Genomic DNA, 18,046 nt, shown 5'->3' on the forward strand with positions numbered 1-18,046 from the left:
TAACAATATAAATCAGTGGCAGATTTGGGGGGACTATCTCCCGCCTAAACCTCTTCAACAGTTTTTTTTTTTACTTACACAATTATTTTAAATTGTGTAATAATTCATGATAATTGATTAAATCATTAAATTTATTAAATAAGTGCAATTTAGATTGTATATTATAGAAGTTATTTTAAAATAAAATAAATAAAATTTATAATAGTATAATTATAATAAGCACATAATTAACATAAATGATTCTTAATGTAACCTTAATAAAATTAATAACCTTCCCTTAACCATTTCTATCATATTTTTAGGAGTCCTCAAAGAAATTCAACTCTGGATCTGTCATTGATATTAATATATTATAATTCATAAGATACTCTTATTATTTATTAATATATTCTGACAGACCGTCTTCACTCACAATTCAGAATCGTTTTTCATGTATTCAACTAATTATCATTGAATTAAAATTTAATTCATACAATTACAATATCTAACTTACTCAATTATGAGGTACACGTTTCTCTTGACTTTCATTTTATTCCAGAGTGATAAAAAGTTCTGGAAAAGGGTCTTTCAAAAGGGAGAGCCTTTTTTAAAAATGCTTTTAATTAAAAAAATATTAGACGTAAAAATATTTTTTTTTAAACATTTCATTTTCAATGTTACTTAAATTATCATTTTCTATACTCTATAGCCAATGATATTTTCAAAATATTGATGCTAATTTAAACTTACTATTTGAAATTTTAGATTTATTTTTCTTCACTTCCTTTATAGTACTTAAAAAATATTTGGGTCTTTTAAATTGGTTTTTTAGTGGATATTTCTCTGTTTTATTTTTATAGATTCTCATCTGCTACAGTATTACTTAATTATTAGTATTATTTTGTGGTAACACTGCTAATAAAATATGTAATAAATTTGATAAAACCATTTCCTTCATATAACAAATGATAATGAAAATGAATACGTCTTATCAGTGATCAATTTATTATTATTTTAATATTTTTTATTTTTATATTAACAATAATCTTTAATTCTTAAATTAGTAATTCCATTTCCGATAATATAAATGCTCAATTAGAACATTAGGTAATAGGTATATTATATCACCTTAACATTTAATACATCGCAATAACCTTCATTGGCTGAATTTTTCGCCTTGGTAGTATTAGAATCAAAGTATAAGTACCTATTTGAAAATGACTTCAAAAGTAATTTCGGTGTACGAAAATACTCAAAAGCTGGGTGCAGAATTGGCCAAAAATCTCTCGGAACTTGCTAATGATGTGTTAGCTGAAGGAGGAAATGCAGTTTTTAAAATTGGACTTTCTGGTACAATGATTTATATATTATTTTAACTATATGGGAAATGCATGAAATAACACCAAAAATGTTTTAAGGTGGATCAGTCGTGTCACTTTTATCCGAATATTTAGCCAAAGTTGAAACAGATTGGTCAAAGTGGAGATTTTTTTTTTGCGATGAAAGACTGGTGGAATTTAATGATCCAGAGTCTACATTTGCTCAGTACAGAGACAAATTTATCAGTAATTTTCCCATAAGTGAAGATCAATTCATTAAAATAAATCCGCAACTTTCCGGTAAATACCTAATGCATGTTCTGTATGTATAAATTAATTATGTGAATGAATATATCATTGGATTTTGTATTGTAGTTGATGAAGCAGCTAAAGATTACATCCAAAAAATGTCTGTTTATTTTGCACCCTATGATTTGCCTCGGTTTGACGCATTGATATTGGGCGTTGGTCCTGATGGGCATACATGTTCTTTGTTTCCTGGACACAAGTTGTGCGAAGAAACATCAGTATGGGTAGCTCCAATTTCTGATTCACCAAAGCCTCCCCCAAACAGAATTACTTTTACATTTCCAATCCTTAACAATGCTAGATATTGTGCTTTTATAGCAACTGGTAGCTCAAAAGCTGATATTTTGAAGGTACTATTCAAAATGTAAATTTCACAAATTATATAATAGTATTATATAATATTTTAATATTTTTTAGCGCATTCTTAAAGACGGTGAACAATTACCAGCAAACTGTGTACAACCAGTAAATGGTAGTGTACAATGGTTATTAGATGAAGCTGCTGCCAAGCTATTGCAAGAAGAAACATCATTGTAAATTACTTATGTTACTTAAAACAAGGTATTGGTTAAGAATGGAAATAATTCATTTTTTACATTTTGGTGTCTGATAAATTTTACCCTGATAAAATTCATACTCTATTTGTATTTATTTTATTTTATGTGTGAAACAAAACATCTATCAAAAAGTAAATGATTTATAAGTTATAACTATCAAATGTTTTTTATCCAGGAGTAAAAGGTTTTGCATCATTTTTCCTTTTTACTGTTGACCTTTATTATAAAATTCCTAAGGTTTTGATAATTATAACCAAGTAACCATCATTAATAACAATTAGAATTTTGACAAAATTGTTCTATTGATGTCTTAAATTTAACATACAGAGCCAAAATTCTGTCTTAGTGTGAATTCCAAACTATTATATTAATTATAGATTTATTTTAAAGATTGAATGGGTTGTTTGAAATAATAGATAATTTTTACTACTTATAAAATGTTATTTTGCATTTTTGTAAACTGCTTACATTTTAAAAGCATATTTTAGATTTTTTTCAAATGTATTTAATTATAATTTAATAAATTTTGAAGTACAAAATATTTGTATATTATCCCATAAATGTGCAGGTCAGTTGATAACTTAAGTAAGACAGAGACTCTCGAGTTATGATATATGGCAGCAACAATTATAGATCAATTAACAAAAAAATTTGCCAACAAAAGAAAATATTTTAAAAAGAATAACTATGTTGATTTACTTAATAATGAAATAAGGGATCTTAAATTACTAATGGCTATAACTTAAACCAAAAATGTAAATGTTAAAAAAAAATTGTGTTTATATTGTAACAAATAATTCAAAAATATTAAAATAAAAAAAATGTTGAGCATATTTTTGTATTTTTAGAACATATAACTTCTTACAACACTTAATCACAATATATTATTATCTCATTAATTATGGTGGACAATGTATATATTGACCAACATGTATTTAAAGATTTTAAAGATGTGTACCTTCCAATAACTAATAAGTGGCATGAATTGAGTTTAATTTCTGGTAGTATAGAGGTATATTCTTAACTTATAGTTTCCAACACACCAATAATCCAACTTCCTAAGTAAAATCCTTCACAATAAACTATATATTTTCCCATATATTTCTTTAAATAATAAATAAATTTTGAATTGTTTACAATTATTTATTTGGTAACTACAGCATTTTGTGTAATCTAATTATCTGTGGTGGTTATCCAATGTTAGAATATAAATAGGGATAACAATTTAATTGAAAAGGTCTAATACATACATGCAAATTACAATTTTTTACCTATTTATTTATATATTATATAAAAAAGATAGTTACAAAATTGAAAATAACATTGTACGTATACAAATTTCAATGGTTTTCTGGTGGTGCAAAAACATACTTTTGCACCACTCAGTTTATGCCACTGCCTCCCAGTACAATTTTTTTTATACACAAACTATCAACTCAACGTATATAACAACTGAACAATTTTTAATTTAACTAAGTATTATCTTAATTAAATAAAATATTTTTTCTTAATTTGATAATATTTATTTAATAAACATTCAGGGTGTACTAGAAATATATAAAGTAGATACAAGTATAATATAATTGTAATTGAAATATTTATTGAAAAATTTAAACACATGCTTAGTTTTAAATCGATATTGTAAAAAGAAATCATCATTATTTATTTTTATAATTTTTAAAGTGAATTTTTTAAAACTATTGTACATAATTTTATTTTATAAAAAATAATTATATCTTAACTAAATTAAAAATCAATTTTCTTTTATAATTATATATTGATAGTACCCATAAGAAATTGTAGTTAGACTTGCATAAACTACCAAAAAATTATTAATGGCATAAAGCAAAATAGTAAATACTGGTTAATACAAGATTTAAGATTTAAGTAAAACTTGCTCATGTAAATGTAAACTGTAGTATAAATAAATTGTATACAACTATAATTTACAAATTTTAATGTTCAAAGATGGGTATTTAGTTTTATTACTCTATGGTATTTATATTCGTTAGCATGTATAATATTTTACCCATAGATGAAAATATTTGTGATAATAATTTTATTCTAATTTTAGCAAACATTAATCTTTAATAATACATAAACCATAATCAGTCTTGTCTATACATATTTGTAACATATTATTATGTTGTATTATTGTGTCAAGTAATTTATTTTATCAAATAAAATATAATGAAAATTTAAATTTATAAATTAAATTAGAACTTATGCCAAATAGATTCTAGTAATTTTTATATGAATATAAGTATTAAAAATAATTATTTTGTAATCTATGAAATAGAGAGATAATAAATAAACTATAACTTGAATAACATTTAAAATAATTGCTTAAAAACTTCTTCATAATTATTACAAATTTGTATGATAATGGAATGATGATCATATATTATGTCTAATATATATTACATTTTAATTTTTAACCAAAATGTTAGATAGTTTTATTACTTATTAAATGTGCAATATTTTAAATATGTCAATGCCAACAGCACAAAAATAAATAAATTATTAGAAAATTAGTATGTAAATAATATACTTTATTATGTAAAATTAATTAATTTTTTATTTTTGACACATTCTCAATAATTGGTCAATTAATAAATTTAATTTGAGCACCACATATAACCGAGTTATAACTAAAAAAAATATGTCCATAGTTTAAGTATCATCAAAATGGAAAGTAAAAATTATTAATAAAAAAAAAAAAACTGATAAGATAAATCTTGTTTAGAAAATTGAAAACATTTATTTTTGAACAAAGAGAACAAAAACAGTTTTACAAATAACAATATTTTACAAAACAAAAGTGTCACGCATGACTAGGAACAAACTTAAACAATTTTTTTTTTTTTGAAAAAAAAAATAAAAATAAAAATATTGTAATTATTAAGGGGTTGAGATAAAATCAGTTAAATCGTTATAAAGAAAATTAGGTTAAAAATTATAATAAATTTATTAACCTTGAGAATATTCTTTTAATAATTTGATGACCAATTCTAAGTGTACAGCAGGCAAGTCAAAGAATTTAAAGACAATACTTAAACCCTTTAATTAGATTTCATATAAACCTAGTTAATTTATCTTGGAAAAATTATGTTACATCTGGAATGTTGGTAGAAAAAGCATTGATATTAGAGAAAAAAAAATAAAAGTTTACAAGAATCTATTAAATATGTTGAGCCTAAATTTGATTGGTAACAATATCAATATGTATTTTAAAAAGCACTGTGTTAATATATAATTAAATATTAGGAAAATTATTATCTATGATATAAATATTATTTATGTTAGCATTTGACATGTTCTCAACATAAGTAATAATCAAACTTAATATTTTTTCTATCCTTATGGCTATGGTAACCATGGCTGTAATGTAAATTTCTACCCTTTCAGATCACGCTTCTTCAAGACATACTGCCCAAAATTTAACCACCAATAAATTTTTGTAATATTCAAGATAATATTTTAAAAACATGAAGGAGAAATATTGAATGTCAAGAGATAAATATGAAGAAGTTCAAATAACATATGTTATGACATAGTAACCCCAAGTGCTTCACGACATCGTTCATAAACGACATAACTTATACTAACAGCAGGTGCTACTTTCATAAAATTTGGTGTGATGCCTCGATATAAACCAACTATACCTTCTTTTACCCAAATTTCTCTAAATACTGACATCATTGTCCTTGTATCGGGACCTTCTAAATCTGAAACAATAATAAATCAATTATTAATGAAATTTATTATATTTAAGTAATAACTTACGAGGTGCCTGAAGACGTGTACGGACAAGAGCTAATGGGTATGAACACACTTGGCCACAAGTACTGGAAACAGTGCCACACGCTAACAATAACGGCATTCCAGGTTTTTCACCATTATTATGTGAAGCAATATAGTTATTTTTTAATGTCTACAAAAAAATAACATAATACAATTGATAAAATAATGCAGTTTTAATAAACATGTTGACTATTAAACTTGTATTAATCAAAATCTGAATTCAAAATGTGTAAAAATATTGTTGACCAACTATCAGTGACATAATAAAATTGAATTTATTTGAAGGGAAGTTTAATATTCCATACAAAACCTAATAAAATATAAAGGCATTTAATGTCATATTTTTAATTACTTGTTGTAGTAAATATTAAAATACTAGCAAACAACAAAATTATTACCTATTAACCATCCACCATTCATTATAGAATTCTGTGAGGCAGTCACCTCTCAATTGACCTTTACATAATACTACTAATTAGGTAATAATATAGTAAGTTTTAAATAATTAATAACAATAAATTTATATCATGGAAGACTTGTAAAAATTGAAAAATGAAGTATATAATTACTAATTTGCAGTTATTTCGTTTATAAAAATTAATTCATTGTTATTTACATGAAAATATTTTAAACAAAATTTGAAACAATAATATTGAATTATTAAAATAAATTATTTTATATTTACAAATTAGTTATAATTGAACTATTAAACAATTTGAAAAAAAAAAAATTTAATTAAGTAGTTTTTCTGATTTCTAATACATAATTAAAGATACTAATTCAAATTTAAAAGTTTATGAAGATGTTAACTCACTGTTAAATTTGTTTACTCTTTATGACCCATGTATAACAATTTAATACAAATTTTGTTTCAGAGAATTAAATTTTAATGTTCATAACAACATAATCTGTAATATACTACATTTTTTAAGTATAATATTTTACTTTTAACTTACATAAAAATTGAAATGCCGTAAAAATTAATCTATTGTTCAATCATATAATATAATATAATATTATTAACTTTAAGCGTGATAGATAAATTTACTTTAATATCAAAGCTAACAAAATATTGATTCTGTTAAACATTAATTTTTTGTTGCACTTGGGCCAAAGAGGGGAAAAAATAGTGCATAGATATCTTTTTTTTGGATAAATTTGTTTAATACAAAATTATATGCTAGGTAATTCATTACAATGTCTAACACTCGTTATTTTAACAATTTTATTTTTAAAAATATTTATTTTTTCCATCGCAAAACAACATTATTTAGAACTTAATATTATTATAATTTTTAAGTTTTTATTATTATTTTTTTTTTTTTAATAATAACATACATTTTTAATTTCATAATAATAATCCAAAACAAAATATTTTTAATACACAACAAATAACCATACATAGCCAACAAATCCCAAATAAGTAGTTAATTAGTTAAAAGTATTTGAAGTTTAGCTGAATAGATGAGAGTTTAATAGGAATACCTCAAAAATAGTTGGTTTACTGACCACTACTTTGCTTATCTAACTTTAATTTTTCTATTATTTTCATAATTTAAATTATTGTTTTTCTTGATATAAAAGTGAGGACTGAATTTTAAGGGTACATATCTAAGCAAACATTTCAAACAAATTAAAAGGTTTTTCAAAGAGTTTGTAAATTAAAATCTTTCTGAATATTTAAAAAATAATAGAATCAAACTAATTAGACATATTAAACTTCTTTATAACATTTTACTTAGCAAAATAATAAAAAGTGCTATTAAGGTAAATAAAAACATTCTCCTTAAAAAAATTAAATTAAAAATATATTTTTTCATTCAAAAACTTTAACATTTTTTGAAAAATAATGATTGTAGACACTTAGATGAATCACCTTGTGAATAAAAAAAAAAAATCACCTCATAAACTGCAAGATCAATACCAGCGTACGGAAGTATACCTAAGAGGTTGGGTACATAACCCCTATAAAAACTACGCATACCTTCACGGTAATACATTTTTTGAATACAATCAAATATACCCTTGTATTGATTACTTTTTCTTATGGCTAATCTTGTTTTTAAAACCTAAAAAAATAAAACAATAAATATAATTCTAATTATAAAAAATAAAAAAGTAACATACTTCTAAGGGATAAATTAATGATTGACTAAAACCTCCTGCAAGTGATCCAGCCATAAATCTTTCAAATATTGTTAAGTCTTTCGTTCTCGAACCTCGAATAAGGCGTTTAGCTTGTTCATAAGCCATAAATTTAAACGCAGACTCTGGAGCTATCTTAAGTACATTAATACCATTCCCACGCCACATGCCTCGTTTGCCTCCTTCTTTTAACATGCTTTTGAAACACGTTGTTATATTACTATGTTGATTACCGTATACCTAAGACACATAATAAGCTATTTTTACAGTTAAATAATAATTATTATAATCATTACTTCAAAGTTACTCAAAAATACTACTTTAAGTCCATTTAAATTCAAATAAATTGGATATATTGTTTTGGTTAAAATTATAATTATAAGATGCATAATATATAGTAATTTAAATTAAGTTAAAGATTATTTTTCTATTCATTAAATTTGCCTTACTTGTAAAAATACTTTAAGTCTATCCAAAGGCGCAGTAAAAGTTCTTGAGACAGCGCCAGCTACACCACCAGATACAAGATGACGCCACCACATTCCTGTTATCATTTCAGCTTGGGTGAAATCATCTGGTACATTCATATCTTCCCCAATGTCTATAAACTAAAAAATTCAATTTTACAATTAATTATCAAAAAAATATTACTAAAAGATATAGATATAATACAAAATTATTTTAAAATTTTAAGGGATATTATTTTATTTTACTGTGCTTATTTTAACAAATAAACTTTATTATTGTATTTGAATTATGACTAAATTTGAATTAAGAATCAGGTAGGGGCCTCCGGGCCTTGCATTATAAAAAATTATATTTTGAGGTATCACCTAAAAAGAATTGCCCAAAGCCTTGTTCCACCTTACAGCTGGTTAAGATTTAAATTATTCACTTTTATTAGAATTGAATAATAATAAATGATAAATATAAAGTAAATATGTATTAAACATTAGTTTTTACAAAAATCCAGTAAGAGTTATATCAAATTGGAATTTTCCCAAATTCCTTAAAAGATTAGTTATTTGTTAATTGTATTTTATTAATAGTGTCAAAGAAAAAACGATTTTGACCTTGGATTAAGTGAGCTCAACCTACAGATACCTGCCAAGTGCATAGTACATTATTAGCAATATATTAAAATCTTGTTTAAATTTTAAATTAATCCCTTAAAGTAAGTTTTTTACAAAACTAACTGAAATAATTCGCTTTCTTATAAAATAAAAATATTATATCACGAAATACATCAATAAAAAAAATACTACTTAATATTTTTTTTTTTTTAAATCTAAATTTTAAACAAGTAGATTTGGTAAAAAATGATAGTTAATTATTCATTATTTCAAATAAAAATGTACAGTAATTTACTTTATCATAAAAATTATTAAGCTAAAAAGTAGGTACTTATACAATGTATTAATTTATCTATTACAACTGATAAGATTAAAAGCAATTAAATAAACAAGGAAGAGTTCTTGATAAAATTGCATATTGAAACAGTAGACCAAAGTCCCTAGAAACTATTTAACTATAATGCTATTAACAATGCATAACAATATTTTTGTTTAAAAGTATGTGCGTAAATAAGATTAATTTACGAATTAATTACAAAAAATATTCATATTTTATATTTTATTTAGTAAAAATTATTAAAATATATAAATATATATATATATATACATTCATAATTGTCTTTTAAAAATGAAAATAAAATGATTATTTAAGTATATAATAAAAAAGTATGAACTACTTTTAGGTCAAATATATGTTACTCATTGAGAAAAGAAAAATTAATCATATTATTACATAAATACCTTTAATTTATTATATTAATGTATAATTTTTTAGAAACCGTTTTTTCGAGTACTTACTTTGTTTGAAACCATTTGTTTATAAAGTTCTAAATACGATTTATAAATATCACAGCAAGAAAGACAATTTTCTTCGTAGTCAAAATTACATAAACCATCAATTTCGTCTTGGTCAAGTGAGTATTTAAAAATTTTTAAATTATGTGTATCCATAGTAAGTTTTTATTAAAAAAATAAATAATATTAATAGTTATAGAAACGCGAATAAAATTCACTATATCACATAGACAGTCTACTAAAATAATTCTTTGCACAGGTCTAAAACAGAACGCTGCTGAATGTCGATTGGCGGGGGCAGTCACACACGTGATACAAGCGTATAATTATCGAACTATATAACATTCGCAACGTTAAAACTATTCATGTTTCTCAATTTTAAATTTTTATTATTTTTCATGTATTGATAACACATCAATTTGATCATTTTGATTAGAAATAAATTGCAAACACTTAATACATAATTATTAAAAATTCATACTTACAGTTGAATGCCTCCAATATTTAATTAAGTCGTGTAGGTCAGTGAAAGGGCAGTAAAGTAAAAAATCTCTCCATTCTTCAAAGCTAATTTCTAAACTTCCGTCTTTATCCATCCTGAAGTATACATACAAAAAACATAAGCCAGCTTAATTTATTAACTTATTTTAAAACATCAACCCCGAGTTTACCTTTTAAGAAGTTTTATAGCTTCAGCATCATCAATTTCAATTCCTAGTTCTTGAAAAGCTCTTATAAGCTCATATCGATCAATTTTTCCTAAAGAAATTGTAAATAAATGTACTTGAAAATAATTCAAATTGGTTAAAGTTAAAAATAAACTGTAGGCTATAATTATTCCTTTTTTATTATAATTTAAAAACTGCGGTAAAACTAATAAAATATGATGTTTCAGAAACAACAAATTATCGTGATAAGTAGTGCAGTTTTTTCTCTTGTTTTAATACATCTGCAATGCGCAATACTGAATACATAAGGCGTATTACTTATACAATTTAAAAATCGAAAATTAATATACATAATATGGCCAAAAGAGCTTAACTATAAATAGTATATTAATTATATTTATAATTTTATTAATTAAACAATAATAAAAAAAAAATTGGTTTTAATTTAAACTAAACTCGTAATAACTAAAATATTAAATAATAATTATGTAAATGATACTTTCTTCACCTTAAATTTAAATTGCCAATTCAGAATAATAATTATAATCATAATATAAATGAAAATTACACTATACAAACTTAAAAATTAGCCTTATCTTTAGATTTTTCTATTCATTAAACTTTAATGGCTTTAAAAAGATTAATTTAAACAAATAAATGTACTTATTTTTTATCTAAAAAATTATTTTTAATTACCTTTATGAAATATCCAATTTTACTATAATTTTAACTACTTAAAGCTTATAAGTTATTTTATTAGAAACTTTCATGACTATATGGCATGTACTATACCTATATAACAGTACACCATAGACACTAGACGAATATTTTTTGTCGAAAAGACGACACAAAAAATGAAAAACTCAAAGATAATAGGGACTAGGGAACATAATAAGTACTTAATTTTCTCGATTTACAGTATACTAATTAGTAATTAGAATATAATTAATTATCTAATGATAATATTTACTTCAAAATACTCAAATTTTAATAGGAAAGTGTTTTAATTTTGGGGGAGCATAAGTACCTGTAGTTGTGCCAATGCAATATCTATTTAGGCGGGTGGTTGAGTTACATTAAAATATATTCTACGAAATGTGACGATTTTATTATCCATTACATAATATGATTAATATGTATACTATCATCCCAATAACCGACAATTATTTTACTAGGAAATGCTAAATTATATTCTTAAAGTGCTGAATATTTTTATTTATCATTTTTGCTTTAAAGTAATAATACAATTTACAAATTTAACATACGTAAAAAGAAAAACCAATGATCAACTTAAATCAGTTCTAATTAATTTATGAACCGGGATGATATATAATAATTTTATTTATAATATCATTTTAATTTTTAAATAAATAATAAGTAATCTTAAACTTAAAAAACAATCTTATGCCAATACAGATCATTATACATTAAGTCTGGTTTTTGATAATGTAAGGTATAATACGTATCTATTTGAAACGTATAAAACTATTCAAGCCCATAAGTTTCTTATTTTAATTTAATTTTTATAAGCAATTAAATAAGTAATTACTATCATAATTCAATTAATAATTATTATAACTATGCGATTTATCATTCAATTTTAAGGTAGGTAATATAATGTATGATGTTTAATGCATCATCATACTTATTTTCTCATAACATACATCTACATTATTCATTATACATTTATACATTTCGTTGCGTAGTACGTCTACGATTTGATTTGTAATTCAATCCAGAAGTATAAAATGAGATAAAATTATGACATTAGGTCAGTGACATCACTGTAAAGAGGGGAAGGAGAGAAATAAAAATTGCTTCAATCAGATTTAAAATATTTTTATTTTTTTTTTTAAAACACTTATTATTATTTTGAGGAAAATTAATATCAAGTAGTATATTAGAAAATTAGATTATTATTATTACAATAATTAAAATTAATAGTTTTTGAGTTCGAAATATAGACACTTTCGCGTGTGTAAAAGATTTGATGTAAGTGGTGTGTGCGTGTGAATTAACATGAAAAATTATTATAATATTAATTATTATTATACCATTTATACTATACATAGTATTTTTAAATGCAAAGTATTATTGGCTATTATATTTTTCTTTATTCGAATGGAATGTCACTGATATTATGTAGGAACACACATAATTTACAAAAATTTGTTTTCCGCTCAGAATAGTTTTTTGTATAGGTATAATGAACTATCATTGAATTCAAATTTAACACGTTTATTATAGAGAACCAATCAATACCTATTGTACAACAGTGGTACCCATTTGCCCATTCTATTTTTATTTCATTTCAGTGGTAATAGTGTATAATCTGACAGTTGATACAATTTAAATTCTAAAAACAAAATAACGAATTTTAAACTCATCCGTGATTTATAATATATCTCAGATAATATTATGTTATTCATTTTTTTCAACCTCTTCTCAAAATAATATGTGTTATAAATTTATAATGATATTTTTGAAGATCTACCTAGTACCTACCTACATAGAATGGCTGTACTCGCAAAACCATACAAATAAATGTGTATAAAATATACAATGTAGGTAGTTTAAAAAAGAGTAAATTCAAGGGTGTTAAATTTGTCACTAGCAAGCTAAACAAAATCACCAGATTTATTATAAAATGACTCATAGTTATTATATTTTTTTAATAATTATTTTACACTATGATGATTTGTTATATAATAAATAATAATTATTAATCACTCAACATAAAACCACCTACACACCTAGACCTAACAAATTATATGTGTGTTGCTAAAGCAATACACTTAGCTCACATTGATCTTCTCTATAGAATTAAAAATGACATAAATGCATAATAGATATTCAAGATGAACACGATTAGATAAGGAATGGAATTCTCTAAAATAAATTATAACTTTAAAAAGAGCAAAATGAAAATAATATATTTTTGTCAAGTCAAATAAGTTTTCAGTAGAAATTTATATTCCTTATGAATTGATATTAAATTATTTATGAATTAAGCTATTTATTATTATATACAACAAACTTTTTAACTCTTATTTTTTATCCAACTTACAAATAATTAATTTATCTGATTTTTATTTTTATTTTTTGTTTGTATTAAATAAAATAGGTAAAATAAAACCTTTAAGCAAAAATTTATAAATTTTAATTCATATGATTTTATCCCTTGCAGTAGTATATAATATAACCGATTATACATAGTAGATTTCAATTTTAACATTCGTATAATAATTACTTTAACTCACACATTACTCATTTCAAAACTAGATAATATTTTTAACTTTCATGTACAACAATCTTTATTATTCATAAATAAACATTTTAAATTAAGTGATTAATAGTTTCATTGAAGTTAATATAAACACACCAGGCAAATTCTAAGTCAATATTTATACATTTGAACTTATCCTCAACAATTTAAAGACCTTATATTTTAAATACTTTCTAATAAAATAAATACATAATATATAACTTTTGAAAATACAAAATAATTTTTTATCACTATTAAATCTTTATTACCTGTACTCAAAAATTGCATTATGGTATAAAAAAATAAAATTAGACTCCTACACATTTATTATAAATATGTAACTCATGAACATACACTTTTCTTGAATGATAATAATAATTTACTAATCTAAAACATATTGAATATATAATAGTTATAAAAACTAAATATTATTAAAAAAGGTATTTGGATATTTTAAGGAATTTTTTTTTAACTTTTAATATTTTTTTTAGTTATAATTTTGATTAATAGACTTAATATAAGGTATCTATTACATTTTTAAAAGCAGATCAAAATACTTTAATTAGGCTTTAGGGAAATATAATATAGTATAAAACAATAAAAGTTTTTTTCAATAATAATTATATATTTAATCATTTACTAGCGGTATGTTAAATAAAAACTCAAAAACTTTATAATTTTTATTGATTTATAAAATATAAATTCAAACTAATTTCTTAATTTTTTATATAATAAGGTCCATTTATCTGTTTATTAATTTATGAATTTTAATTATATAATATATATGTATACTTAAATTTATTATTGGCTACAGAACGGCATCAATTATTATTTAAGTATATACAAAGTCATATTTATAATATGAGTAAGATTTCAACTAAATGAGATTGAAAAGGTATATGAAGGGAGTAGAAAATCTTAAATAAATTATGAAGACATAATTCAAAATAAATTAGGTATAATAAGAAATAATAAATAAAAGCTTAAAAAAATATACGGTATCAAATATATATAAAACTTTAAAAATTCAACTTAAACTTTGGTAAAACAAAATACAAAATTTTGTAAATATTTTGTTCACAGAATAGTTTTATTTTAATCCTATAATAAAGTACATTTAAATAAGAAATAACTGCTACTTTGTAAATAAAGAAATTTTATTAAGTGAGAAAGTTTAAAAGTAATATATATAATTCAATACTACTATTTAAGGGTAAATAAGCTTTAGCAAAAACATGCATTTTACTATATCTTAAAATAATCAAATAGCTTGAAATGTATATAAAATATGAATAATACTAAAATTAATCAATTGTACTTCAGGGAAGATGTACTTAATACAATAATACATGTCATTTCTATATCACCTCCTTTAGATATAATAAATTATAATTTTTAATCTTAACTTAATAATTATCATTGATTTTTTTTTTATCGTAATCATTTAATATCTAGATTATTTGTTTTATTTATTTAATACAAAAATAATGACAAATTTAAATTTAATATAAATAAGTATTAATAAGTATTTCCTTGTACATATTTTCAGCTATCCCCTATCCCTACTTGTTATTCTAGGTAACTATACTTATTATTTAATTAGATATTAGATGTAGAAAATATATAATTTATTAATAAGATAATTTCTTTTTAAACTTATAAATTATGTTACATATCTCCAAATAATATACTAAACTTTTTAACAAGTAAAACTATTTTCTATACGAATCTCAACTAAAATCATGCATAATTAAATAAACGAAAAAAAAATATGTTAACAATAAAAATCAGTTATTATAAGTAATATATATATATATATTATTTAATCTTTGTTATAAACTTAATTTGAAGTTATAAATTTTAAAAGATTGTAACAAGATCATACTTTTTAAAACATGAATGTAAAAGTATTAATTAAATTGTAAGTACAATAATAACAGAAAATGTTATATCAATTATATCAAATTATAGTAAATGCCACTATCAAAATAATGATTTGCATATCACATAAAAGAAGAAAGTATATTTAGATATCAATTATTTTACTAACTTTACTATCATTAACAAGTTTCTGATTAAATTCATTAATACGACCTATTCTTTTACTCAAAATGTATAAATATATTTTTTAAATCTATTAAATATATATAAAACATTATAATATAAAATACCTTTATTATTTATCATTAAATACATAGTTGATTTAACATTATAGTTATAAATCATAATAATTTAAATTTAAGTGTTTGTGTAATTAAATTACATCTTACCGTCTTTGTTTTTGTCAATGTTAGAAAAACTTAGCCTTAATGATTTTTCATGTTCTTTAACATAATGTATAAATTCAGCTAATGTAATTGAACCACTTTTAGTAGCATCAGACAGTTCTAAAAACTTCTATAAAGTAAAAAAAAAAAAAAATGTAAAATTAAATGAGTTACTTATACCTAACTATAATGATATTAAGTTAGGGTGACCATACATCCCATTTAAAACACAATTGTTCTTAGTTTGAGTATCATGTCTATTTTTTAAACAAATTTTAAGTAAAATATTTTTAGTTTTATTTTAAGCTTGTTATTTTTATAATATTTTCATGAAACAAATATTGAATCCCAATAAATAATGGTCAGTGAGACAGGTTATTTTGCAATGTAATTAATAATTATGAATATATATACCATCTTTAATTTTATTGATCGATAAACATTAAATTATGTCATTTTTATAATCGTTAGATACCATTTATACAGATAAGTAATGGTCTTTTGCACTACCCATAGGTACCTATTAGATTAAGTAAAAATGTTATTTATATAATATTTATTTCATAATTGAACATAATTGAATACCATTGTAATTTTATTTTTTATGAATAATTGAGCTTTAATGATAAAAACTTGATTGAAAGTAATAATTATTAATTACTTGACTAATTAGTTATAATAATGATTTTCAATTATGTTTTTATACTTGATTTTATAACCGGGGACTTTCCAGGGATTTCTGTTTACCATACCCTTTCCAACAACACACCTGGTCTAACAGGCACTTGGTCTACTTTTTAAAATTTAAAACAATTATTAGAATTATTTCATTTATCTTGTTTTAAAAATAATTTATATATATATATATGGTCACCCTATATTAAATTCCACTTTAAAAAAAGAGTAATTTACTTACTTGAGCATATTCTTTATCATGCAATGCAATAGACAAATCATGTATATCAATTTTACCATTCTTATCCATGTCAAGTGATTCAAATAATTTAGCCAACCGAAGCTCATCTTCATTAGGAAGCTCGTGTAGATAATGAGGTGGCATTACACTTTCAGTATTACCAGGGCCAACAGGCACATGATGATTAATGGCGTTCACCATGTTAACTTAATTAAATAAAATGTAAATTCAATTGGATTTCAATACTCTAACTAGAGTTATACATAACAAATAAGTCAAAGATATATAAACATTTCACATAGGAAAAATATAAAATTAAACTTTGAAGTTTTTAAACGATAAATAATTATAAGAAATTTGACTAGTTTTATCCTGTAAGAAAATTTTAGAAATTTGAGAAACTCGAGTCTTCAACTCTCGTAAGTTAAAATCATCATTATCAAGACGTATCAATATTGTATCAACTTAATTTTCTTATCAATATGATTACCATATACCATATTTAATATAAACACTATGTTGATCATCATATGGAATTCACTGATAAAAAATCCGTTTTTTTATTTTTAAATTTTTGAATATGTGATTAATTTTTTAATAATAATATTATATTAATGTAATTGTTTTTATTTTTAATGGTTTATGATGTAAATGTAGTTTACCAGCACCCAAAAAATTATTTTTTTCTTTTTTTAGTTATCAATGTAGCTTGATGTAAAAATGTATATTAAATTATGATCAGAAATTCAAAAATTGTCAGCTTCAGTATTATAGTATACTTATAAGAACTAAGAAATTATAACTTATAATTTTATAGCAAATACAATTTTTTATATTAATTTAAAATCAGTAAGCAAAAACTTATTAACGAAAATTTTTACTTTAGTAAAAATGAGCTATTTATTACTTATATTATATTTTTAATTTATAAATGATAGACGGTAGTCGG

General features: G+C 22.5%; 2 protein-coding genes across 3 annotated transcripts; one reads left to right on the plus strand and one right to left on the minus strand.

The window, feature by feature from the left end:
* The first annotated feature begins 999 nt into the window (after positions 1–999).
* LOC112592405 (6-phosphogluconolactonase) lies at positions 1,000–2,318 on the plus strand. The gene is made up of 4 exons (XM_025336435.1): positions 1,000–1,329; positions 1,398–1,598; positions 1,674–1,957; positions 2,025–2,318. The coding sequence occupies exons 1-4, from the start codon at positions 1,197–1,199 to the stop codon at positions 2,142–2,144; spliced, it is 738 nt and encodes a 245-aa protein (XP_025192220.1). The 5' UTR covers positions 1,000–1,196; the 3' UTR covers positions 2,145–2,318.
* Positions 2,319–5,122: 2,804 nt separating this feature from the next.
* On the minus strand, positions 5,123–17,472 carry LOC112592426 (calcium-binding mitochondrial carrier protein SCaMC-2-like). Of its 2 annotated transcripts, XM_025336468.1 has the most exons (9): positions 17,098–17,472; positions 16,185–16,311; positions 10,653–10,740; positions 10,467–10,578; positions 8,563–8,721; positions 8,096–8,353; positions 7,870–8,037; positions 5,951–6,098; positions 5,124–5,892 (listed from the first exon to the last, which is right to left on the minus strand). In XM_025336468.1, the coding sequence occupies exons 1-9, from the start codon at positions 17,296–17,298 to the stop codon at positions 5,711–5,713; spliced, it is 1,443 nt and encodes a 480-aa protein (XP_025192253.1). In that variant the 5' UTR covers positions 17,299–17,472; the 3' UTR covers positions 5,124–5,710. The 2 variants fall into 2 exon arrangements, with proteins under 2 accessions (XP_025192254.1, XP_025192253.1); XM_025336469.1 differs by lacking the exons at positions 10,467–10,578; positions 10,653–10,740; positions 16,185–16,311; positions 17,098–17,472 and adding an exon at positions 9,985–10,157 and having other exon boundaries at positions 5,123–5,892.
* Between the last annotated feature and the right edge of the window lie 574 nt (positions 17,473–18,046).

The sequence above is a fragment of the Melanaphis sacchari genome, unplaced genomic scaffold, assembly GCF_002803265.2.
Source record: "Melanaphis sacchari strain LSU unplaced genomic scaffold, SCAv2.0 Contig174_pilon_pilon, whole genome shotgun sequence".
Lineage (NCBI taxonomy): Eukaryota > Metazoa > Arthropoda > Insecta > Hemiptera > Aphididae > Melanaphis > Melanaphis sacchari.

Excerpts from the sequence above, each read along its gene's own strand:
- LOC112592405 (XM_025336435.1), top strand. The coding sequence starts at position 1,197 with ATGACTTCAAAAGTAATTTCGGTGTACGAAAATACTCAAAAGCTGGGT. Across the intron at positions 1,330-1,397 it reads TTTTAAAATTGGACTTTCTG|GTGGATCAGTCGTGTCACTT; the intron begins GTACAATGATTT and ends AAATGTTTTAAG. Across the intron at positions 1,958-2,024 it reads CAAAAGCTGATATTTTGAAG|CGCATTCTTAAAGACGGTGA; the intron begins GTACTATTCAAA and ends AATATTTTTTAG.
- LOC112592426 (XM_025336468.1), bottom strand. The coding sequence starts at position 17,298 with ATGGTGAACGCCATTAATCATCATGTGCCTGTTGGCCCTGGTAATACT. Across the intron at positions 16,312-17,097 it reads ATGATAAAGAATATGCTCAA|AAGTTTTTAGAACTGTCTGA; the intron begins GTAAGTAAATTA and ends TTTACTTTATAG. Across the intron at positions 10,741-16,184 it reads CATTGACAAAAACAAAGACG|GAAAAATTGATCGATATGAG; the intron begins GTAAGATGTAAT and ends CAATTTCTTTAG.